The sequence below is a fragment of the Cololabis saira genome, chromosome 8 (assembly GCF_033807715.1).
Source record: "Cololabis saira isolate AMF1-May2022 chromosome 8, fColSai1.1, whole genome shotgun sequence".
NCBI lineage: Eukaryota > Metazoa > Chordata > Actinopteri > Beloniformes > Belonidae > Cololabis > Cololabis saira.
Window position 1 is genome coordinate 17,903,184 of NC_084594.1, and position 26,974 is coordinate 17,930,157.

Here is a 26,974-nt window from a genome sequence, read left to right on the forward strand (position 1 = left end):
TTTTAGTCCATATCTTGCCTCGAGCTGTAAAGTGATGGATGTCAAGCTGGCTTTGTCTTAGCAACACTGGCTGTTCTTCCACCGCATGAGTCACAGCAAGACTCACATCGCTGTGATATAACAGCATCATCTAAAATATGCATTTGTTTCTTTCTATTTTCTTATAAGTAATCGCTTAAATGCAACACAGCAATTACTTCTCGTAATGCAAATAGTTTTAAAAGCCAATAAAGTAACTCATTACTTTCTGGACAGAGATTATCTTTGTAAGTGTTTATTCAAGAAAACATAGAAAGCAGAAACACACAGTGTGCCAACAAACATGTCTGCAAACAGAATAAATAAAACAAACATTAGGACAATTGAGCGAACTAAACAAGCTTTTTTTTTATCGTACAAGTGTTAAGCATTTCTGAAAAGTGGCGTTGACTTAAAAATGTCATTTGTGCTTGAAATAAATTGATGTTTACAGTTCAGGACAGCGGATGGTTTCAAATATCATTAGCATTTGGAGAACCAGCTCTTCACATGAAATTTGATGTGACAAAGTATAAAAGGAAAAAATAAGAAAGCAAATGCTTTCATCTGCGAGAGTGACAGTTTACTTGTCCTGATGGCTTTAAAGCAGCAAAAGCCTCTTATCTGGGACTCCAAAGAGCTTGGGCCAATATTACAGCTGACTTTTAACAGTGTTCAGCAGGATGGAAACAGGACCAGACACAGAAAGGACTGAGTGACATTTCAAAAAGGGCTTCAGGAAACAAAATAAGCCTTAAAACTCAAGCCACACCAACAGCAAACATAACTGCAGTAATTAATCAACACCTAGTCTCTGTGATAGCTATAAAATGTATTTAGTGAAGACTTAGCCACAGCATTAATCTCTTCAACCAATTTAAAGTAACTAAGAATAGATTTTCTAAGATCTGTTGGGATACATTTATTTTGGAGTCTCTTTTCCTGCACTGAAGAACTAAGATAAATCGGTGGCTTTTACTAGTTCGAATGATGCTTTTCTCCAGGATTAGATGCAGATCTCGTTCCGTGCCAAAACATTCAAGCAGCATTTCCAGTTTAGTCCACTGATGTTTCGAGTTACATTACGTCGATGCAAATAATGTTTGCATCTAAGTGATTAGTGTTTTTTTGTCAGTGAATTGATAAAGAAAAGAAAATGTAATGACATCACCTTTAAGCACTTGGTCCATTAACAGTATCATGGCTGTCCTTTCACGTTTGTTAGCGTGGTCATGCTGCCATTCTTTGTGTTTTTTTTCTCCGTCTCGCCCCTTCTGCTCCTCCTCGTCCTCATATAGTGATGAAACCTCCGTGGTCACTGCTGACTGAGTCTGGGACCACGCAGCGACCCCTCCTCTTGGTCACACGCCGCTTCCGATGGAATTTAGCATAACAACGAAACCCTGGAAGATCATTTCAACATGCTTGAAAAGGTTAGTAAGTCAGACAACCTGTAGGTCTTTAAAGCTACACTAAGTAGTAACAGGAAAGTATTACATCAACAGGTTTTGTGTAAAAGCTCCTGATTAAATTGCGTGTGAAGCACATAAAATCACAAAGAGAGCAGCGAAGAGGCACTGAAGGTGCCAGGTCTGTCATGGAGTGTGGCGACACGCTTTTGCCTGTACATCGCAGCCCATGTTCCCATGTTGGGAACAATCAAACATAGGGAGGGTAGTGGTGTCCCAATTCCTCTTTTCACCTAGTGGTAGTGGGGAAAACGAGTGTAGGGGGCATCAATCTAGCCCTTCAGAGCGAGGGTTTTCCGATGCTCACTAGCTGACCTAGGGCCAGAAAAATTTCCCAGAATGCTTTTCGTCGTCATTTGCGGACTGAATCAAAAATTAAAACATGTAAGGACATTTTTTATTTTTTAGTGAATAAAATCAATATTTTGAGTGAGTTTCTGCATAAAAATGCGTTTTGATTACATTTCTAGAGAGAAAAATATATATTTTACTTTCATAATATTCACTCAGTGAATGTATATAATCACTCGCTTGCCCGTTGTTGCAAAGTCTTTTTCAAACCTCGCCAGAATAAAGGCTGATTTATGGTTCCACGTTACACATACGCAGAGCCTACGGCGTAGGTTACGCGGCGACGCGCGCCGTACGCCGTGGGCTCTGCGTCGATTTAACGCAGAACCATAAATCAGCTCCTGAGTTCTCATCCCGACATTTTCGGAGCAAATTTCTTAACAGGCGTAGCTACAACTGTTAGATTTAATCTATTAAACCAACATTTATCTTCCTAAATGATTTATTTCAGCCAGCGGTAATTCTCCACAGAGCTGCAGGTTTCTCCCTGGGACGACAGTGCAGGTTGACCCGGCGATCACATCTGTACGTGAGCTGCTTCTGCTGCTGCCCCCCGGGGCAGCGGCTCTTCTCATCTCCGAAAACATCAGAGCAATTTCTTAACAGGCGTTATTTGGATAAACTGAGCCCAGGTTGGGAATCTTAACGGTTACTTTTACGCCTTTTACGCCTACTTTTAAGTAGGGGGTGTATTGGGATTGGTCCTAATACACCACCACATTTTCTAGTGGGTCACTCTCCAGAGCACACCTCTGTGTAAATGTGTGTTTATATGAAGTTATACACGAGTCAAAATGTGCAAGTCCACATACGTACCTGGACTGATTTAGTATCTCTTGACATTACCAGAGTCTATTTCTTCTTTCGACTTTTCCCTTTACCACAGTGGATCATTTATTCCCTTCTTGCCCTGTCTTCTGCATCTGTCATATCAACTTTTACCACATTCAGTCTCCTCCTTGGTCTTTCCTTTTTTTCTCTTTTGAGGAAGTTCAACCTTCAGCATTCTTCTAACAATCTATTCCTTTTCTTTGTGAACCATCACTGTCTCACTTTATCTCCGATACATCTAACCCTGGCTGTTACTCGGATTTTCTAATTTCTCATCATGTCTATCCTTGTCACTCACGATGATGATTTTAAAATCTGCATCTCTGCCATCTCCAGCTGCCTGACCGGTGTGCACGGCCTCCGTCTCCAAGCAACACTGAAAGGCTGTTTTAACTACTGTTGTTGTAACCTTCCCTTTACTCTCTTCACTGCTGGCACTCTTCTCCACCCACTCCACTCCGGCTGACACGCTCTTCTTCCCCTCCTCCCCACCCTCCCCACCGCTCTGCACAGTTGGACCTAATTATCAGAACTCCAGAAGCTTCTTTACTTTTAATCTTTGCATCCTCAGCGTTCTTCCTATTTCTCTTTCATTTACACACACATTCTGTCTTCCTACGGCTGACCTTCATCCCTCCTCTCATGCAGCACGTAGTACTTTAACCATGCAGCAAATAGCATCACATAAGAGCTAGTTATAGCAGTAAATGTGAAGTAATTATGTGCTGTTGTGTCTTTATTGTGAGGTGCAGAGGTGAGTTGATTAAGGTAATATTTGAAGTGATGAAGCCAACATCTACATGGGCCTTTAATCGGCACAAACAACTTTCTTTCATGTCAAATATCAGTTGTGATTTAATGTGAAGTAATCTTTATGAAGCTAAAACCAGCCAAAGTAACTTTGGACTCCCATCCTGGTCATGTTTTGCGACAGCTGCGTGTTGCTTTACGACACGTCTCCCATCAGTCACAATGAAACTAGCTTGCAGATGGCATAACGGAGACAGTAATAATGGAAGAGGAAACTGGAGACCTAACAATAGGGTGCCCAAACCTCCACGCCAATAGGGGAACCTGCCGAGCTAAAAACTGCAAACGTTTCTTTCTGCACTGCTGTAACAGTGTTAATCTTCACTTTGCCAACATGTAGTCTAAAAGCATATGATAGACGATGTGTGGTTAATTTGAAGAAGCAGAGGCAAGACTAATGAAAGCATAACGAGGGTGTCTTTTTCACTATTCCTGGGTGAAAAGGGTTGAATATTACCCAGAAGCAACCGTTTGAATAGGACCATTTAAGACATTTAACACAAAGGTCTAAGTTCAGGGGAGCTTGACATGGGTCTGGATTTACGGGGTGTTTAAGGGGCCGGTTTGACCAAAGAGATGCGGTCATCAACTGACCTCTCAGTCCCATTTGCTGGGTTGCCAGAGCTGATATGCAACCAGCAGCTGAATCAGCAGGCGGTCCAGTTGGCGTACAAATGCTCAAGCGAGACGACAGCTAATCTGAACGGTTGCGCACATCAGGAAACTCATGTGATGAACTCTGAAGTGACTTATCACGTGAGTCGCTTACTCGAGGTCAGTTTCATAATTCACTTCCTGCTTTGGGAGGCATGTAGCCCCCACCAGCTTCTCAGTAGTCCCTTTGTCCATCACGGCTCCCCACATGAGTCAAAACGGTGAAAGTCTTTCTGTTATTTATGAAAATGAACCCTGACGGGACTTCCGGGCACATTTTACACAAATATGTATGTCAAATTTGCAAAGCATTGGGAAAGTATCCGTTTAAGATTTAGTTTTAGCCACTTTTGGGTTGGATTGGAGCCCTCCCCATTTGGTGCATTTGGCATAAGATAAAAAAATTGAATAGCATGTTGAAAAATAAATTGCAATTTAAATAACATCAAGTAAAAAAAACAAAACTGACTCAATGAGATGAGAGAAAATGATAGCTGCAGCTGAAGTGATGAGGTGTGACGATAAATATACCGGTGGACACTAAAAATGATCGGCTTAGAGCGTAAACAAGATGTGATATAAAGAAATGCTCTCCTTCCTCACCTTCTTCACACATGCAGTCATCATAGCATTTGTTGTTGAGCCCTCTGTTGTGAGGTTTACACTCATGTTGCCTCAAGTCGCAACAGGAACCTTGTGGAAGAAAAACACCCAACTTGTAACATCAACACTAAAGTGATATCGGTGGCTACACAGTTCACATCACTGAAATCAATTTCTGTTCAAACTCTGCACCGTGGCATAAAAGCAGTCTCTGGAGGAGTGACGCGTGGATGCACAGGAGCTGGAGTCACACATGTATTCATTTATTAGTTTATGGATTATCTTGGAGCCGTGCCACATTTCTACTGACCAGAGAGACAGTCCAGGTGGTGGTCACACGGTTCCACTGCATCAGCGCTTGCATTCACTTTTCCATCGCTGAGGTTCTTACTCCGCCTTTTGTCTGCAGCAACAAAAACATAAATAAATCAACCCCATGAACATAATAAGTATATTTTGTATAATGCTTGTAAGAAAGCTTTTTGCTTGGGGGTGTAATCAAACACTACTGTTTTACCAAGAGTAACAAAAATAACAAAAAAGCATTATACTGTATTTCATACGGAAGTGTTTGTACTGTAGAACTGGCACCATCTTTAAAAGTAAGTTAGCCATATCACGTTATAATGTAATGTTAATGTTCATTCATAATGTTACATTTGTACAATATCTTCTCACATGTTACAATATATCATTCATGTTTGAATAATAAATCATTACATTATTACAATATAATTACTTTGTAATAACATGATCATGTATTGTACAAATGTGAAGTTTTTCATTGACTTGATAAACATATATTTGTAATAATGTGACATCATATTATTCAAACATGAAAAATAATATAGTAATCACATTATAACTTTAATAAGATAGTTTTTTGTTTTACAATAAATGTTCCCGTTATATAGTGATAATGACTGTATTTTTCTTTCACTGAGGTGGCAATAATTGTATTTATAATAACTGTATTTCATAAAAAAGTATCAGCCTTTATTATCACCTTATTACTGTTAATCCATATAAAGCACACTCCACCATGTCATACACTACAACATGCTTTTCCTCAGGAAAGCTTAACGCTACAGTCATGTTCATTATTAATCACATTGGTAGTTTTTTTATGTTTTATCATTCAAGACTACTTCAACATAAGTGTAGCATAATCATGTTTAATACATATAAATAATAATTATTTTAGAATATTGAGTAACATGAGTTCAAAGACAGTCATATTAAAAAAGTGAAAAAGCTTTGAATTAGCATTTACACGTTTTTTACAGGCTAAGAGAGGGTTGACTGGATAACGTTAACAGAGTTGTTTTTTTTATGAAACATTGCCTTTCTTTGTGCTGTTATCACTCTTTGAACCCAAATGAATTAAATTACTTCTACATTTTTGCCTCGTTCAATAATCTGGTAAACAGTAATGATACCATCACGGATACCTCAGAATACGATTTGTACCTCAGTCCCTCATTAAAACCGTCCTGACATTTACTCAGTCGTGAGTTTCCGCCACACAGCTCACAAAAAGCTTGCAGTTATTGATGAACGCACACCAATCAGAACACTGAGCATCTGAGGGATTTGTACCTACAATTATACACCTCTGTGTTTGTTGCAATCATTTTGACCCCACATACAGCTCATTATAGACAAATGAAGCCAGACCTATATTGGGATTTCCAACTCCTGTAGTCATCTGCTCTTTTTTATTTATAATAGTCTCTATTGTGTGAATGAACTCTGCTGACCTCAAATAAAAAGAAATGAAACGATTGCAGTCATATCACTGACCCTTCTTCCTGCTGGACGGCCAGGTGTCCGCAGGTTTCATGTCCTCGTAGTCGGTCCAGTCGAAGAGTGCCATGTCCAGAGTTGGCATCACTTCTCCTTGCCCTTTTGCTCGTCCAGACTTCTGAAAATGAAACTCACATTAAAGCCGGTTCTTATGTCTCAGAAGTCCTTTTTCAAACATTATCAGCCAGTGTAAACACTGTACTGTATCTGCTATATTCATGTATAATTGCAGTGTGATGAGAGAAATGATAAATTAATTTTACATAACAATGTTACTGTTCGTCTCTCAGTTGAAAAGCATCAGTAAGTGATGAGGTCTAATGTGTGCTCTTCACTTTGCAATTAAACTCCTTTACAGTGTTCTTAATACAACTTAATATAACTGGGTTGTGAAGAGCATCTGTGAGAGTTTAGCGATTCATAAAAGGCACTCACAGAAAACGCAGCAGAGCTTAAAAATAAATAAAGTAAAATTAATTGATCAGTAACAAACACAATGGCTGCCAGGAGTCCAGGCTACAAATAATCTTCACATCGAATGTGTGCCGTTGATACAGATGCAGTTTACAGATTGTAATTTACAGCTCATTAACCATCAGCTTTATTTTCAGATCAGAGGACAGCAGGAAACAAATGCTGCCTGCATGTGATCAATAGTCTGAGGCGGATGTTTTATCATCTCAGACCACATAAACTATCTTTAAGTAAGAAAAGAATGAGGCATATTTAAAATAATGTGTGTAAAATGTGTGTAGCTGAAGCTAAAATTCCTCTGTTTGATGCCAGAGAGCTGGCTGGCAGAGAGATGGAGATAAGAGAAGAAGAAAAAACCTTAAAACCACAAAGGAGTCAACCAGCCAAAGCTAAGACACCGGAGCAGAAACAGAATAAACGACAAAAAAGGATCTCAAAAGCCAGTTTAGATGGATTTATTTAACTTAAATGTAGGAGTGTCATAAATCTATGTGAAATCTCATCATATGCGTTAGTGTTTTCTTGTCACGACTGCAAAACAAAACTCCTTGGTGATTTACGCAGCCATTACCTTTTCGTGCAATGAAATCCATAAAAATGTTTCCCCCTTCATTTTGCCCACACTGGGGGAAACTTGTGTCGAAGAATAATTAAGTCAGCAGGACCGTGAGATGCCTCCTGCGGGACGACTTCATTTATCCAAAATAATCTCCCCATGAGCACAGATCCATACTAGCTTCCTTTCACCGACAGGAAATAAACCATTGAATGTATCAATTAGATTAATTGCAGGGAGGGGGGTGTACCTGCTCTGCTCTGCTGCTTATTAAACCATCAACAGAAGATCGAACATTCATTAAGAAGCATTTGCTCCCTTCATGCGACTGTATATGAGTTGAAGAAAGTTGTATCCTTCCGTGGTACAGAAATAATTTAGATGCAAGATTTAATTGGATCTCAGAGAAAACAGATCATTCCAAGAGATGAAGACATATGGTCAAACAGTAGAACAGTTACTTCTTTTAAAGTCTAATCAAGTGCTCAACATTTAAAGTAAATGCAAGAATTTAAGGGATGGACCGAAAGATTTGGGTTTTTTTCAGATCTACATAGAAAAATGACCAAAGAACCAATTCATTGGTTGATTTTCCTGGTCAAGAAATGTTTTACTGTTTTACAACAAACCAGATCTCTAATCACAGCAGTGTTTGAAGAATACATCCACATTATACCACCTAACTGGGTTCTACGTTCAGTGATATTAAATGCAGACTGTGTCTGAATAAAAGCTGAAACCACGCAGAACAAAGTCAGCAGCACTTCCTGTTCCGCCTGCACGCTGTTGATTACACCGTTGTTAAGGTGCATCTGGGTTATGAAGATCAGGTGATATAAGCTCGGAATCTATGCATTATAGTGGCGTTTCTATTACCCATAAATTTGTGCAAAACCCAAACATCGAAAAAGAAAACCTGTTATGAAAATGGCTCTAATTCGTAAAAATAGCAGGTCAATCTGAAGTCACCAGTCTGGTCTGTGTCTATTTTTGGCCTTAGAAATACGATGAAGTTGTACTTTAACGTTACTTAATAATTATGCATTACATAAGGGCTTTGTCTCTGAATAATCATTTGAATGATCATCTGCTGCCTTCATCATCTGATTATTTTCAGGGATTCAGGCAGACAAGAAGAAGAAAAATCAAGCATCACATTGTTTCTGGCTCAGGCCCCGTTTACACATAGCCGGGTATTTACAAAAACAGATATTTCCCCCTCTACGTTTTGAAAAATTCCATCGTTTACACGAGATCGTTTTCAAAATCTCTTCGTTTACACGAATCCGCATAAATACACTGTTAATGTCATGCCAGCCAATCAGAATCCTGGAAAAAACATCAACAAATGACACGTGTAACTTCCAGTTAAGCCTGAATTATGGTTCCGCGTTACACCAACGCAGAGCCTACGGCGTAAGGTACGCGGCGACGCACACCGTACGGCGCGCATCGCCGCGTACCCTACGCCGTAGGCTCTGCGACGATTTAACGCGGGACCATAATTCAGGCTTTACTTCCAAGACGGAACGAGAGTCTTTCGTTTGGAGTGACAGAGAAGTGGAGTTACTTTTAAGTGTGACTTTAGAATATAAAACAGGTAAAATACAAGAAAATATTGACGGTGGCCAAACTAATTGTAAACACAGGTCGCACACATGACGCTGGTGACGTTTCTGTTGCATAATGTGACGTTCTGAAGCCTAAATCTCCGTTTTCCTCTGTTTAGACGCAAACGTGAAAACAGAGTTTTTGAAAATCTCCACTTTGGCCGGAGTTTTCAGAAATGATCGTTTTTGGTGATTTTGAGCTCCGTTTTCGTGTAAACGAACGGCCAAAACGCATGAAAACACCTCCGTTTTTGCTCCGTGTAAACGGGGCCACAGATTATTAGGGTCCCACCGCGGACCCTGGTCTGGGGGAGGGGCTTGTTCCAGAGTGGGTGGTGACCTGGCCTTGACCCACAGTGAATGACATGGACACACAGTCCAACTGAAACAGGTACCGGTTGAAGGCATGCCCCTCAACTTTCCAACCCTCATTCATAGAAACTCTGTTTTCCCAGGTTTTTTCATCCACTTTAGATCCCAGCAGTGGCAATTACTAATTGAAGCGAGGTCTCCGTTTTCAAGAGTCATGCTAACTGGTGTAAAACAAAGTCGAAATTAATGTTTCCACATTTTATCTCTGTGGCATTTTGATAAAAGCTTTCCAAATATGTTTAATTAAGATCTCAGCCAATTGTGTGGAAGAAATGATGGACAGTTTTTTGAGTTCCAAAATCTCCCAATACAGAGTCATAGTCATTAAAATGTTGTGGTTGCTTTGAGTTGTTGATTTCTCCAGAAATCAGTTTGTTTGCATCACTGTGAAGTGCGACTGTTCGGTTTTGATCAAAGTTCTTTTGATGTCCATGAAAAAGGCTTAGTGAGTTTGACCTGATGTAGAACAATTTCTGGCTTAAAGCCCAAAATACACGTTCCTGCACTGTAATTTAACGTAAGCGAAACCCTTGGTTGTTATTTTTCTGTTCTTGTCAACCAAGCCTTTGGCTGCTTCTTAAAGCGGATGTGACAAATTTCAACCTCAGTTTCCTGACACCTTGTTTGCACCGTTTTTAAAATGCAGTATTTTTAAAAAAAAGAAAAAAGCAGAACGCTACTTAGGCATCGTTCTCTGTGGAAGTGACAGGTGATTAGTGGCGTGCCAAAGTGCACGTTACGGGAAATTTTCTCATTTTCCATAACATGCACCCACAGTTTTGCTCACATAGCTTGTCTCGACATGGTTCGTGGTGAAGCAACAGAGAGGCTGTTAGAGGAAATGTGCCGCTGGACCGAAGAGACCCAGAGGTGCAGTGCTATTATAAAGAACATGCTCATATCTGTCAAACACACTGTGACCAAACGGGCGGAGGGGTCGGAATGCTCCGGGAAATCTCTCACAAGTGGCAATTTCGGGATAAGAGTGTCTTTTCTAAGATGAGATAAGAGGTTTGTGGCAGGCTAGTAGTGGTAATGAAGTCCATATCACCCCCCCTCCCACACACACACACACACACACACACACACACACACACACACACACACACACACACACACACACACACCCCTGCTGCAATCACGTTGAGCCTCTAAAAGCAGTCAAGTTTTGTTGAGGCTACCTGGGGTTTGGCAGAGGCTGGGAGCAGCGTTGGGGGATGCTCGTTGGTTGCCGTGGTAACCATGGAGGAACCAGAGCCAAAGATGTTAATATTGGGGGAGGGGGGTTCATTGGGAGGGGTCATGCTGAGCGAGGGGGAGGGAACGGATGAGGACAAGGGGGGAGGATCTTCGAATTGATCTCCGTCCCTCACCGCGGAGCTCAGGTCGGGCTCTGCAGAAAAACCTGGAAAGAGAGAGAGAAGGAGAAAATTGTGTTTTACAATCACAACATTGAGCCATGCTGTCCTTAAATGAGTACTAATGTGGCCTAAGTATTTCCTAAAATTACTTCACTCATAGATTGTGTTCAAGCCCATTCAGTTAAACTCTCTGTTGTATCAACTGGTCAACTGGATATTCATCTTTACTATTATTAAACTGCAATTTTGATTTTGACTTTCTGTTTCCACACTGAGGACTGAAAATCCAGATCTATGTTTTCATTATATGTATATATATATAATTTCTGTTTCTGGAAATGTTCCTTGAACCGTACCATGGTGAAAGTGAATAAAATGCTACTGTTTGGGCTTTTTGTGTCTGGTTTATTTCATGATGTCTTTGTGCTCCGGTGTTAGTGGCGTCTGCCTTTTCCTCCCGACACACCTGCGTTTAGTCGACCATCGCTTTCTTCATATGCATTCGCTCCGATTTTTTTTGCTATCCTTGCCAGATCATTTTAAAAATATTGTTCTGCCAGTTGTGTGTTTTCTAGTGTTTGCAGTAATCCATAAACTGGAACAGTGCGGGTCTACTGGTTGATCGGTGCCCCTGCCTTCATCTGTGGTCGTGAACCGTGGGGGAGTGACTGGAAACCAAGATTGCGGAAACAAACAGCTGAAATGAGTTTACTCCGCAGGGTGGCTGGACTCACCCTTGGAGATAGAGTTGCTTATCAGCTCGACTGTATGATCTCTGGAGCTGGAATAAAACTTAAAATGCTTGGCAGCACTGGGTGGTGTTCTGTTAATAAAATCAATGCAACATAGGGCTGGGCGATATATCGAGATTTTAATATATATCGATATATTTTCAAACGCGATATGGTACAAGACAATACCGTTTATATCGATTTTTATTTTATTTTTTTTTAATGTTTTTTTATGATTTTGATATAGCTTATTTTGTGACAAATTGACTTGAATGTTTTATTTGAGATTTGCACAAATGTTTTGTTATTTGCACAACTGTCAACCTCAGTGGAAAAGTCTGTCTGTTACTGTCTACATTATATTAATTGCACAGTGTATTTTAATTTAATTGTTATGCAGGAAAGGGATATTTGTTTTATTTTATTCAAGAAGCATTTTTATTCTATATATGCAGGCAGTTTATTTTTATTTCATTTGTTTTATACATTTTGATATTGTGCAGACCTCTGTTAATAAAGGAACCTGTGTGACATTTGGCACGAGGCTTTGTATTAAAACTGACTGTTTTTTTAAGGGTTTGCCTCAGAAAAAAATGAAGCTAACAGAGATGCTATGCTATAATGCTTTAGGGGAAACCCCAATTATGGCACAGAAAAAATATCGATATATATCGAGTATCGCCATTCAGCTAGAAAATATCGAGATATGACTTTTGGTCCATATCGCCCAGCCCTAATGCAACATCTTCAAATAAAAAAAAATAAAAACACTCTCCTGATTCCTGATTTCTGCCCTCCTTTGTCCCAGCATGAACAGAACCATGAAACGGAGATCAGTTTCCATTTCTAAAATCTCTATTATGGCTTTTATCTATTGACGTTAACGAGTCAGGATGCCAGAGTGAAGTCTTCCCACCATGTCAGTCCCTTCAACTGCAGTCAATAAAGAAGTGTTCTGGACAGGAGATCTGGTGCATGTGCATGCATCCGTGCAAAGCTCACCTTTTCTGTGTCGACCCTTGTCCCGCCGGCTTCCTTGCCTCCTATGCTCTAAATGGTGCCCGTACCCGTTCCCATGCCCGTTCCCTCTCCCCTTGCGTGTCCCCAGAAGCTGGTTTTCCCGAACCTGGGATAAGCTCTTCATGCTCATCCGAACCCCGTCTCTGTCCCTGCCCGGGCCCGGGCCCTTCTCCACCCTCACGGGGCTCAGACCCTCCAGGCCCGTCCCGTCGTCCTCGGGCCTGGCGAGCGGATGCACGGCCCTGCGAGAGAGCAGCGCGGCTCGGTCTTTGGCAGCGCGCGCCCTCTGGCTGGCGTGGCCTCCGCGCTCCCTGCTGTAACCGTGGCTCTGCAGACCTTGTGGAAGGTACTGTAGGGCATTGCTGCCACCTGCTGAGGTCTGTGCCTTCCTCCTCTTGCCATGAGCGGCTCCGGGCTCAGCGCCATGTGACATTGCCAGGATGGCAAACAAACACACCAGTAGGAGAGTCCAGGAAAGTGCCATTGTCGGTCCAGCTCGCAACCACCTGGTGGGAGATGAAATAATATCTCAGCACTGCACATTTTCTGACAAAAAACAAAGAAATTTCAAGCAGATTTTATGAGCAAATTTGAATTGTGATGAAATGTGTTGAAAAGTCAAATGAAATCCAGAACCTTTTTTTTTCTTTTGCAGTTTCCTTACATTACACGTTTTGAAGTTATTCTGAATTAATGAAATAAACAAAATCAGATCATCTAATAACATAAATAGTTACATTTTGCCTGTTGTTTTTGTGCTCATTTTATAGATTACGGTACTTTAAAGCCACTACGTGGCGTAAAGAGTCCCAACAATACTGAGTGTGGCTCGTCTGGCACATTTTGTAATACCACTTTGTCCTGCCAGAGGTGCACTTTGTTTGTTACAGTTAGGAAAACTGCAGGCTTTGCCTTAAAACCGGGCATTAACAACACAACGAATATGGAAGCATAACAGCAGTGGAAAAGCCATGCTTAGGGTCCAAAAATGCACAATTAGCGTCCCTCTGCAGAGAATAGGCTTGTATTTATATCCAATCTGAAACTTTTGATCAACCTTCCTTACGAAGTTTTGGTACATTAACCGAACCAAAAAGTATGAAAGTTAGGATTAAAGAACATCCCCTTCAGTCTTTCTGTGGATTCCAAGCCTAGTTTCAAAGATGTAAAACCCATAAAACATCCCAGCAACTGTTGTACACCAGTTGTGTGGAAAAGGTCAGGTTAGATGTCTGAATATCTGTCAAGAAATGTTGACATCTTACATACCTCCAGTATCAAGAAACATAAAACACCTTACTTTGATCACTGTGTCAGTTCATTGATTTATTGACTTGCAGCATTGCACCGTTTGATGGATTAAAAAGAAACATACAGAAATATATATACATTGTGCGTGGGAGGAATCTCAATGTCCAGAATGCCCATCACGTCCCACCCTGAGATTGACATTTATATTTTGGAATTGAAGCCAAAATTGTCTCCCATCTCGGCTAAACTATGACCTATTTGTGATGCTTTGCCAACTGCAAAATAACCTTTATTTCAGCTTGTCGAGTGAATTGAATTCAAGTATTTTAGTCATTTTCCATCATCAGACCATGAGCAAAAATGTGCCAAAGCAGTATTTAAAAGGATAAAAGATGATAAAACAAGAAACCTATCAGTATTAAAGCTAGGGTAAGCAATTTCTGGATAATGTCACGTCTTTGATATTTGAAAAGAAGATTAACAAAACATGGAATATAAGCTCCTCTCTCATGTACTCCCCAAGAAAACACACCGCATCACCAACAAACCTTTTTAAAGCATTACCACCTCCATCCTCCCTTTATCAACGATTGGGTGGAGCAATGGTTGTTTTTATTTAACTAGCGTCTTCTCCTGCTCTGTTTGTTTCCAGTTTATGGAGCCCAGGGCTGTTTGAAGATTGGATTTTTTTTATTATTTTTATTATTTTTGTATCACTAACCCTATGTTTAATGGCTTCAATTCAACTGTATATAATACATCCCGTTAAATGAACTGGAAAAATATAAGTCGCATAAAAAAGAATAACTTTCTTCAGAGTAGGAACCCTCGTTCAGCCTTGGCCGTCCATGTTTTCATGGAAAGGCCTAAACCACGGCGATGTCTTCTATTCCTCTGTAGTTATCATCATTCAGTTCATCATACAGGGTTTAAAGATGTAATAAACTGATGCAGAAGCTGGTTGAAAAACACACTTTTCCATTCCTCATTCCTTTACCCTCATGACACTCAATATGAAACATTTTCACCGTCACCAGAGCCATTCAACCGTACCTTTCATTACAAAAGTCAACATATCTGCGAGGTGTGAATGAATTGCAATATAATACTCTATGTGTCTACATTAAAGGTGCGACACCTCAACTAAATATGAATAAAGTCCTGTTTGAAACCCAAAGGACTAAACTACTGCTTTACTTGCTTCTTGAGGCCCATCACCTGAAAGAATGTACACATTGGGTTCGGTTTAAATTCTTATTTAGTCTAATCATTGAGCTATTTCAGTGTAATTCTTCCTGAAAAAGCTCTATATTTTTGGCAGCATAATAATAATAAGTTCAGAAGGGGGAAAAAAGGAGTGGGGCATATTTAACCCATTAAGCTTCAGCCTATTGTCAATGCCGCTCTGCTTCTCTGCAGTAGAACACGGGTTAAAGCATGAAAGCATTAACAGTGAAAAGAAATAAAAAATAATAATTGTATTGTGAGTGAGAAAATGTCTAATTTGTTTTCTTGTCCAATTGCGTCCCAATGTGTTTGACTTTACAAATTTATTTCATAACTTCTTAAAAACGTCAGTTTTTACTAAAACATGTCTGTATTGTTCTGCTCTCTTTCATTAAAATCTGTCACTGCATCTTTAAGCTGGAATCAGATCCAGAGCGTGAAAGTGGACCGCAAAACAAACAGCGACAACAAAGATTACAGCTGGATGACTCCTTCTTGGCAAGCTGTGTGTGTGTGTTTTCTGCAAACATAAGCTTGTAAAGTGTAGTCAGAAACCGTCTGCATGCAAAGAATAGAAAACACGATGCTGATGCCGAGTTGCCAATAACTGAGGCTCTATTCATGTGATACCTGACCTGATTGATCACTTTGGGTTGTTTTTAGTGAGTTGCATTAAAATGTTTTTTTTTTTTTTTTTTTTGCTTGATAGTGTGATAGTGAGGCTGTCACATTTACTTCGCAATATCTTGGAAACAAAAGTACAATGAGCAGTGAGGGCCGGTAGCAGATCCACCGGGAAAGAAACATTGTAGATTCTCGCTGCAAAGTCGTAAACGTTCACTATTAAAATGACCGCAGGTGCTTTTGTTCTTGTGGATGCACACTGCCTGGAAATTATGGATATACAAGAAACTTCAGGCCTTTTTATTATATGTTATGGAGAGCTGCTGGTAGAAAAAACTCTTAAGAAGTCAGCATCCTGCAAACTGCATTGTGAGGAGGAATACAACATAAATATAAGCTCATGTATCTTCGAGCCTACAGTATCTCTGCAGATAAGTCAGTAAACTCAGAATTATGATGGTCTCCACTGGAAGTAATATTTTTCATCACTTGGCTCAGTAACGGAGCACATTAAACGAGAAGCACCGCCCTAAAGGAGGTTTGGGGAGCTGAATTAAACATGCAACGAGTTTAAAATTTCAAAAACTCGGACTAATGCTCCTCTGCTCTGCAGGCCACGGAGTTCAAACGCTAAAAAGAGAATTAATCATTTTCCCCGTCCCCGTCATCTGCATTTGCAATCTCAGTTGTGTCCTGTCATGTAAGATTACTCTTTGTTTTGTTTTGTTTTGTCTCTCCTCTCAGACTGAGACACAAGCGCACACAGCATTGTTATGGTGCCGTAGCAGGAGAGTCCTTTGTGATAAAAGACAAACGACAGTGCAGGGCATGCAGAAAATCGATGAGCGAGAAGTATTGAGTTCGTGGCGATGGCGGGTGTATGTTCTGGGTGACGGAGCCCGAGGCTTGATAAGGTCTCTGATCTTTCATCACACGAAGTTGAACGAAAAAGAAAAACACCCTTCGGTATATGTCGGATATCAGGGTGTCTCTCAGAAAAACTGGATGCAGGCAGCTTGTTGTGTCTTTGGAGGGCGGAGGCGATGATGGCGACGTCGGGGGAGATTTGCAGCGGCGGTGCAGAAATCCTCCCCCGGGGGAATCAGGGCCAGACTGTGTCGGCAGTTAAACCAGCTGTGCAGTTTGCAGAGCAGAGTGTGAGGCCAGCTGCTGGGGTGGGATCTTTATCTCCAAACGGGCCCTCGGCGTGTCAAAGGGCAGGGTAATAAGACATGTCACATGACACAAACTATCTGTCCGTTGGACCCATCAAGTCATGATCGTGCCCGAGAAAAGGGTCGTTTAAAGATAAACAAACCGCCGAGTACGAGCGCCGGGCCGCATTTCTAACATTTGTTACTGGCAGGAGTCGGGGAAGAGAAAATAAAAACAGATAAGCAGGTAGTTGAACAGCAGTGGCTCTGAGACAAGTGCCACCTGCTGTGTGTTTGGTGTTTTATAAACATTAAATGAGATTTTTGGCACAAGACTAGACAGTCTTCATCCAGGTTGGTGTCCCCTCCTTCTTTCATTGATCCAACAGGTATTGCTCACTTTGACCCATTATCATGCAAAGAACCCATCTGCTCGCAGGCAAACAGTCTGAGGGGTTCTTATTGATCCTGACGCGTCAGTGTGTTTCAATAGTTGTATTCATGTGAGGAAATTATTGGCTGTTTTCAAAAACAAGGGTAATACACACTGTGCATACAATACAGTATACACTGCATACTGGTGTGCAAAATGTATGAATGATTAGTATGTTGTGTCAAATAGGGATGGGCGGTATGGACTAAAAAATGTATCACGATAATTTCTGGCATTTATCCCGATAACGATAAAAATGACGATAAAAAAAATACCAATTCAACTCCACCTTTTTAACTATAAATCTATCACCACATGCAGTCTTTGGAGCCCCCAAAACACTGCTCTAAAAGATACTAAATGATACTAAACGTCATCAATGGGAATTTATCGTTCTTTCTTTCTTTCTTTCTTTCTTTCTTTCTTTCTTTCTTTCTTTCTTTCTTTCTTTCTTTCTTTCTTTCTTTCTTTCTTTCTTTCTTTCTCTTTCTTTCTTTCTTTCTTTCTTTCTTTCTTTCTTTCTTTCTTTCTTTCTTTCTTTCTTTCTTTCTTTCTTTCTTTCTTTCTTTCAGGCTCATCTTACTTTCTTTCTTCCTTTCTTTCTTTCTTTCTGGCTCATTTCCTTCCTTCCTTCCTTCCTTCCTTCCTTCCTTCCTTCCTTCCTTCCTTCCTTCCTTCCTTCCTTACTTCCTTCCTTCCTTCCTTCCTTCCTTCCTTCCTTCCTTCCTTCCTTCCTTCCTTCCTTCCTTCCTTCCTTCCTTCCTTCCTTCCTTCCCGTACGTTGTGCGTGGATTTAATGCAGAACCATAAATCAGTTTTACACAAAAACGTCATCAATGGGAATTTATCATTTTTACCGCGAGATGACAAATTCTTATCGTGAGGAATTTTTTTGACGGTATATCGTGAACGGTAAAATATCACCCATTCCTAGTGACAAATACAGAAAGACACCTTACTCTTGGTACATTTGCTCCCATGAAGTAGCTCCAGTTTCACCAGATAAAACTCAGCAGGAAATCTAATAAACCTTTCTCCGAGGATAGGTTAATTATGGAAATGTTTCTAAAAGCTACCACTCCAGTATCTTTAGAGGAGCATTGCATTTGTTTTCGGTTGACAAGGATCTAAAAACACTGTTAGCAAACGCAGACGCAGGAGAATCACCTCAGCTGGAGGTCGAAGCACTGGGACAAGCATATGACCCTTCAAAAAGTCTTCATTTTTCAGATATAAAAGAAAGATGCGGTGCCTCCATAGTAACTGAAGCCCCCCCCCCCTTCCACATCTTCATCAAATCTCTGGGTTGAATAGCACTCCGCCTTTCACTGTCAAGTGAAAAGGAAAGTGAGCTGGTATCTCGGCGCGGCGGCGCCCTGATTTCCTCTCTCAGACTTTCATGTGCTGCTAACAGGTGGCCCTTTGAGGAGACGCAGGAGTGAGCGTGATAATGGAGCTCTCTGGGTGGCATTCGGGGTTTTAAGCACAGAGCGCTTTTGTGTGATAAGCAACTGCACCCTCCTGCCAGCCTCCCGCATTGTACGAGGTTATGTGTTGTAGGTGGGACGCAGCAGGGAGATCATCTGCTCCGAGGTGATGGGAGGCCAGGCGGGTTAACGGGTGGCCTGACGGGTTCTATTCCCAGAAAAGATTATCTACCACTTGAATGGGAACATTTCAAAAAAACGGCAACAGACGCTCTGGAGGAAAGTGAAACAAACTATGCTCAGCTTTGAGCAATAAAAGTGCAATAAAAGATTTTTTATGGAAAGACCTGTCAGATCTAAATGATTATTAGATATTTATTTATCAAAGGATGGGGTTCGGCTTGAACGTGATTTTCTAGCAACGACAGTGCCGATATTTCCTCCGTTTTCTCACTGATGTTGAGGTTTAGCCAGTCAAAATTTAACATCAGGATCTTTGGATAATTGTTATGCAGTCGGCCAAAACTACAGCGAGGCTCCTAAAGAAGGATGTTGATGGAGCTTGTACTGAAGTTGAGACAAAGATCACATAGGGTGTTTTTATCAAGTCAAAAATAACCTCAGTTGCTCCAATTAGAGCTCTTAAAAACCACAATCCTGTAAGATAAAAGTACTGAATGCAAGCCCTGCCTCTGGTTCACCATCATGTCTTTTATTTGTCTTTGATACTCGATAGATCTCTTTCTACGAAGCAAAACTGTCTCAAGCTGTCACAGAAACAGAATCATTATACATTAGCCAGGTTACAAAACGAAGAATGTGGCTTGTGCTCAGTGTGCAGAGGATAAACACCACAAGTCAAGTCAAACTACAGATATGTATAAATCTTGATTTAACGAAGCACTAACAACTATACACAAGGGCCAGTGTGAATTATGATTATTGTAAACAGCAGTGCAAAATGCATAAAAGTGGTTACTGCAGTACTGAGGGGTAGAAAAATAGTATATAAAAAAAACCTGCGTATACGCCTGGACGAAGAAACAGTTTTATGATTTTTAGTTATGATTTCCCAAAATACTCAGAATACAGAAACAATAGGTCCTCTTTTTATGACATATCGTCAACATAAACTCATAACAGTGTCATTCCAGAACTTTCTGTTAATCCTCAGCATAAAACTCAATAAAATCATTATTTTATGGCTCCAAAATTGCTGCATGTCTTTGTTTCCTTTGAAAGACTTGGATTGTGTGTGTGAGGAGGGGGAAAGGGACCGTCGCCCAGTCGCTGTCACACAACGGCGAGGGGCGGTTATCGAATGTTGTTGAATTTTCTCTTTTCTTTTATTCACTTTTCTGCTTCTCTATCTCGAGTGATTGGATATGTTTAGTTATTAAAGTTACACGGTAAGTGTTAGAAAATGAAAGCATATGTGGTAGAGTTGTGTGTCGTGAAATGGGCCTGGTACCCCTCGTATTCACAGAAGCTCGTTCTACCAAACGTTCTGACAACAAGCCCCAATGGCTCTGGGGGTTTATACGATGATTCTTACACAAGCATCCAAAAGCCGCCATTCAAAGCAACCAAAATGTCTGCAGAATTGCTAACGACGTTAGCACGTTTTTACATTACAACCGTCAGCAGTCACTGACACCATTTTGGAAGTCTTTTGTTGACTCGCGTCTGGTTGTGAGTCTGCTGACGTCACATTCTCCGTTTCTCTGACTGGTTGCCTGCCTGTCCGACGGCATCCGGGGGCTGTTTTCTCTCCGTTTGTTGGTACCGCATCCTGGAAATCAAAGCTGAATCCAAAGAAACCAGAGTAACTCTTTGTATGGAAGAGTACGAGAATGAAATAGCGGGCCGGGCTGCTGCCGTACATGAAACACTAGGTAACATAAAACATTGCCATCCTATAAATTCTTGTGGCTCTGCTTTGTTTTTCACTGCAGAGAAACAATGCAGAACACCTGAGTTGGGTTTTTACCCTGCCTGAATAAATACACTAAAAGTGTTGCTTCAAGTCAAGGATTTTAAGGAAATGGTGAAAGACTGAACGGCATGATCCTCTCAGGAGACTGACAGACCGTTAACCTACATGAGGTGAAGGTTACTTTTAATTCAGCATGATCCGCAAATTTAAAAGAATTTAAAAAGTTTGTTCCAGTTATTGAAATAAAGTCAGAATGAAGATGCTTAAACACGTGTAATTAGTGTATCCTCCTGAAAGGCTGAAAGATTATTGTTGCTTTTTTCAGCCTACAGATAATGAGTGATTTTAAACTAATAAATGACAAAAAAAACATCTTTAAGAGGACATGACAAAAAAAATTGAGCAACTTAAGTTGTCTCCAGGATGTCAGGTCAAATTTCCCATCTGATTCCTGACAATAATTCCTATGTACCTTAACAAATATACAAATGGCAAATAAACTTTCTTATCTTCTTATCTGATTCTTAGCTGTTCAAATCTAGTATATTTTTGAGGATGTCAGAAAAAGGGAAGCTGAAACTGTAGTAAAATAGTTTTCATTGGTAAAACACACCAAAGATGTGTGTGAGAGCGTGCGTGCGGTGGCCGTGGGATATTTTATAAGCACAGCGCACAGAGCAATGAGGGCCACCGGAGAGACATGAATCAGAGTAGAGTGTGTAAGTATAAAATGATTGGTAATCTTGCAAGAAATTGCAAAGGGGCCACCACTGGAGCATTGGATGATTAAGCTCTGATGAGATCAGAGACCTCTCTCCAGTCTGCAATCAACCGGTCAGTCCCTTAAGCAAGGCAGCGCTACAGTGCCACAGTCGTTATGAAAATATACTTAACAGAGGCTGAACCCAGATCTGTGGCTGAGACAAGGAGGGTTAGAGAAGAAGAGGGGCGGCGGGGCGGAACAGGAGGCCGTGCTGGTATTAAAACTGCTGCACGTGTGCATCTTTTAGCTTCACCTGCTGAGGCACCGAACCTCCAGGAGCCATCTGCTCCCGTTGTTTTATCTCGCGCAGCAACCAGCATGGCCATAAGGATCCAGCAAACAAAGACCGTAGGAGCAGAATGTGGAAGCAGGGCTGTCATGTCAGACACAGACCACCTTCAGGGCTGGTTTGTTCTTTTAATTCTTCTTCCTGGCCACATGCAGCGATTTAAGGTTTAAATCACACGTACTGTCCCGTTGACTAATGTCTGAAATACTCGCGAGATCTTGTCTATTGAAGCAGAAAGTCAAACAACAGCTATTAATCAGGCTTTTGAGCACATTTGCAAATTCATTACCAGCTGTCCAAAAGGGACTGCAGGTCACTTTGGGACTGTGGATGCACGGGAACAAAACATCTCTTTTCTGCTGCGTGCTTCATTCTTGAAACAGATTTAACTGATATCGAGAAGGGAATTAAATGTGGTAGTAAAAAGGTTATATACCGATCGTTCTCTTTGTCTTTAAAGCTAAATAATGGAACAGAATCCTGTCTGTTTGACTTTTTTGTTGTTGTTTTTTACATCTCTTTTTGGATAAAATAAAAGTAATTGGTGTTACCCAATAGTCATGAGTATCCACTCAATACCAAGCGTCTAAATTACAGCTCTTGTAAAGCCTTTGTACAATAAACACGTCTGCCAAGCTGCCGTTAACACCATAAAACTTCATTTCCTCAGGGGCCAGTAGCAGTGTCTTCAGCAATATAAAAGTGCTTTGTCTCTCAAATCCTCCACAAACAATAATAGTGGGATTCACACATTGACTGGAGGGGTTGAGGGGGGGGGGTGTTCTCAGCTTTTAGGTGTGCATTGGATGGCGAAGGCCCCTGGAAGCAGCACAGAGTGATAAAAAACAGGAAGAAAAAAGGAAAAAAGGAGCCATAAGGAAGGTCCATCTGTCAGCGAGTGAGCCGGGGCAGAGAGCAGGGAGATATAAAGCAATTTGGGGGGTAATTTGGTTGCAGGTACAACAGATGTGAGACGAGGCCAGAACATTGTATCTGAAGCACAGCAACATCAGCAGCATCCTGCGACGCTCGTTTGAGCGCACTGACACTCTCTCTGTGTTGCGAGATACACATTCACACGAATGCACACTCACAGCAGGGGGACCGTCTTCAGACACCCACATAGAGGCATGCTCCAAAAAAACGCTCTGAGACCCAAGCAGCACCACCAAGCACAGCGAGAGACGTCCCACTGAGAGCAGCGCAAATGAGAGGAATAAAAAAAAGAGAAGGAAGAAAGGGGAACAGGAGGCGGAGGAGGAGGAGGAGTGGGTTAGAAACTTGAAGAAAGGGAGAAAATAAGATGTAACGCTGAGAAAGAAGCACATGAAGAAAGGGAGCGAAAATGGAGGATTTATCCTGTCTAAATAAAAACAAAACATGTGTGGTATTTTTCAGATCATCAACAGATGAAACCAGCTGAATGACCTCAAAAAAACAAGGCTTTGGTTTGCACTTGACAAAAAAAAACCCTGAAATGTGGACATGTGTATGAGGCCTTTCCACGTGGGAACAGCTCGACCCAGCAGCAGGGTGAAACATCCTTAAGTGAAGCATGCAAACTAATCATAGCAACCACAAGTTTCCCCCCCGAACACCCGCATCCCTAATTTCGCGGCTGTGACTGCCAGTGTTGGAAGTCCAGATCAAACAGATTCAGCCAGAAGAATGTATCATACATTTCAAGTCCTGGTGGCGGAGGAGAGGAGGGTGGATGATGCTGAGCAATGGTCACTTTCAGGATCAAAGAAATAAAAAGATATGCTCTAGTGGAGATGGAAAAAAACAAAGATATCTGAAGGTTATAATGAACATTTTTAGATGCATGATTCAGAAATGGGCTTTGTTTGGAAACACTATTTAAATGTTCATATTTGGGTGTCATTGTTATTTTGTTTTAATTCACTTTTGTTTTGGACCTATGTCAACTCCCTCACGTGACCCCTTCACGCTCCTCTGATCATGCCCAACTTCTTACTTTTGATTGACTTGTATCTGATTGTTATTAGCTACAAATTTAAAAAGAAAAAGAACCCTTTACAGCAGAGCTCACTTGTAATGACATGGTGTCGCGATGAGACGCGGCTCTGTCTCTTTCACGCTTTCAAGCTGTCTTTGGGACCAACAATGAGCTGTCAAGAGGAGACAATCTCCCCGATCATTTAGGATTTGCCTTGCCATTCGTCCAATAAATCCCTTTGTGATGTTGCTGCGATTACAAAGAATGACTGCAGGAGAACAAAGTCATCAATAAAGTTAAACTAATTATCAGCTACAATCTATTTTACCGATATGAAACCAAATTAGATTTGATGTTGGGAAACGCTCGTTACTCATCCGTCTGGATTACAGAAGCTGCACTCTCCTGAAAAGTTTATTTAATTGTTTTTTTCAATTATTGTTAATCAGTGGAACTTGGAGGTGAACCTGAGTTAAAATTACGGACTTGTGACATTAATGTGGTTAGATACACGTGCGTTTTTACGCACAAATGGTGAATAGGTTAAATGGTCCGAGCTGCATATTGGTCAAATAATAACAAATCGTTGAAATTGGTTTTCATTATGTCAGCTGTATCTATTATATGAATCTTCTCTAAGGAGAAACATCCATAAATAATGCTCGTAAGTAACTGTGAAACTCGTGTGTGCATCACAGAAACACTACAAAGCAGAATATTTCCATATAGCAGCACCAGTCGGTGGAAACACCTGGCAATAATGCAATACGTGAATAAAGATAGATCCTTACTTTGTGTTTGTTTCTGGTTGTTTCTGTTGATTTCCTCTCAGGTTTGAGCGGCAGTAGGGTGATATGGCTGCAGGTAGGAGCGGCAGCACCTCTGAGGTCCGCTCCCCGGGATGTGCAGCATCCGGACTCTCCTCCGACTCTTAAACAGGAGCAGAGACGGCAGCTCCGAGTGCGCGCTCCCGAGTGCGCGTCATCGACGGGACGGACGCGCGTCGGAGAAGCTCGTGTCCTGATCAGCTTCTAGTGATGGAATCAATAACTGATTACAGCTCTGAAACCTGACAGTGAGACGGTGCTGAAGATCAGTACCTACACCTTCAAAAGTTAGAATTAGGATGTATATATTCTTCTTTTTAATGTTCCTCTTTTAGCTGGTCACTGGCAGATTCTTATTCATTTAACATTCATTTAACATATATATATATATATATATATGTATGTATATATATATATATATATATATATATATATATATATATATATATATATATATATATATATATATATATATATATATATATATATATATATATATATATATCCTTAAAAGATAATGAACTTTTTTTAAACACTATATTTATTGACATTTTTTCAATTATTACAACAATACAGTTATATCTGTTAATAAAATGTACAATAAAATAGAAAAAACAAAGAAAAAACACACAAGTATAGCAGACATAAAGATACAGTGACAAAAACAACAGCAACATGAAAAAATGTGTAAATTACACACACAACTAAATAAAAAACAACAGAATCCTCCCTACATTATCATTCAACAGAATCATCCAGTACAGGTCCCAATGGATTACTCCTCATAAAACGCATTAACTGTCCCCAGATTTCCCAAAAGTCATCAGATTTCCCTTTCATGGCATATGTCAATTTCTCTAATGCAAGACAATTTGAGAGTTCTTTGTACCATTGCTTTATGTCTGGTTTGTCTGGGTTCTTCCAAAACAATTATATGTTTAGCCTGGAGAAGAGAGTAGGTTATCATACTCTTCTTTTTACTGTTTATTTTGAAGTTATTAGGAAATCTAAGATACACAATTGTGGACAAATAGGAATATCTTCTGAGATAATCTGAGATAAGATACCAAGTACTTCTTTCCAAAACTTTGCGATCCCTGGGCATTGCCATAAGCAGTGACATAATGTACAGTACCCCTCTCCACGTTGCACTTTACACATTGGTCCAGTATATTAGGATAAAAACAATTAAGTAGAGAGGGAGTAATATACGTTCGCATAAGCCATTTGTATTGTAATAACTTGTATCTGGTATTAATCGTCTGTGTTTTGGCTTTGTAGCAAGCCCTCTCCCAAACTTCAGCACTTATTTCTATATTTAGATCGTTACACCAGGCCAATCTTCTACACTCAGAGATTCCTCAGACAATCTCACAAACATATCATAAACTAGAGATACTTGACCACGACCTTCCGAATAGTTTACAATCATTTTTTCTAAAACTGATAGAGATGGCAGCTGGTTTGAGTTATCCTGGGAACTTAAAATAAAACTTCTTATCTGTAGGTACTTAAAAAAATGGTCTGATGGAATATCATATTCCTTGCGAAGTCCTTCAAAAGACATCAATACATCATTTTCATACATATCAGAGATTCTAGCAACACCCTTGATTTAAACCCCCCATCATGGATTCCTGGTTTAAAATTCTGGTTACCCCATAATGGAGAAAAACATGAAAGTTTATTATCTGACCCAAAGTACCTTTGAGTTTTAAACCAGGATAATTAACTTTTAAATAGCCTCGATTTAGGGTACATTTAAATTGGATAAAGACTTAAAGACATTTTAACTCTTTGCACGTCTTTGCACAAACAAAGTAAAGTGATCTTACAGTTTTTGTATCTGCTTTTACTGTGAGGGTTAATTTGGTCATCTTGAATTAAAGAATTGAAAAAAAAGTATTTACATTTTTTATAGGGAGAAAAAAAGGATGCATCATTTTTTATTGTTTGTTGTACTTATTTATTCATTTATTTTGGTTATTATATCTAATTTCTAATGTGATAGCTTTTTTTGCACTCCAACACATTACATGACAAGCAACATAAAAATGTACTGTACATGCATCAGTGTCCCATTCAAAATGATATTTGTGGAGTCTATCAGAGGCAGCGTCCTATGACACTTTTTGAGGTGAAAGTTTCTGTTTTATCATATTATGATACAGCACAAGACAAATTGATATTGCATGATATGATAGAATAAGATCCAATATAATACATTTAAACATGTGATACATTAAGTGACAATATGATATGATACAATACAAAACTGTATATAATACCATGTTATATAATATAATGAAATGAGCTATGATAAGATACGATGTACGATATAATACGATGCAATACAATACAATATGTTACAATGCAATACTTCTGATCCAGTGCAATAGGATGCAATAAAATATGAA

General features: G+C 40.2%; 1 protein-coding gene across 1 annotated transcript; it reads right to left on the bottom strand.

The window, feature by feature from the left end:
- draxina (dorsal inhibitory axon guidance protein a) lies at positions 1–24,652 on the bottom strand. Its single transcript, XM_061728460.1, has 7 exons — positions 24,522–24,652; positions 12,649–13,172; positions 10,736–10,959; positions 6,540–6,660; positions 5,047–5,139; positions 4,737–4,826; positions 1–1,421 (listed from the first exon to the last, which is right to left on the bottom strand). The coding sequence occupies exons 2-7, from the start codon at positions 13,148–13,150 to the stop codon at positions 1,309–1,311; spliced, it is 1,143 nt and encodes a 380-aa protein (XP_061584444.1). The 5' UTR covers positions 13,151–13,172; positions 24,522–24,652; the 3' UTR covers positions 1–1,308.
- Between the last annotated feature and the right edge of the window lie 2,322 nt (positions 24,653–26,974).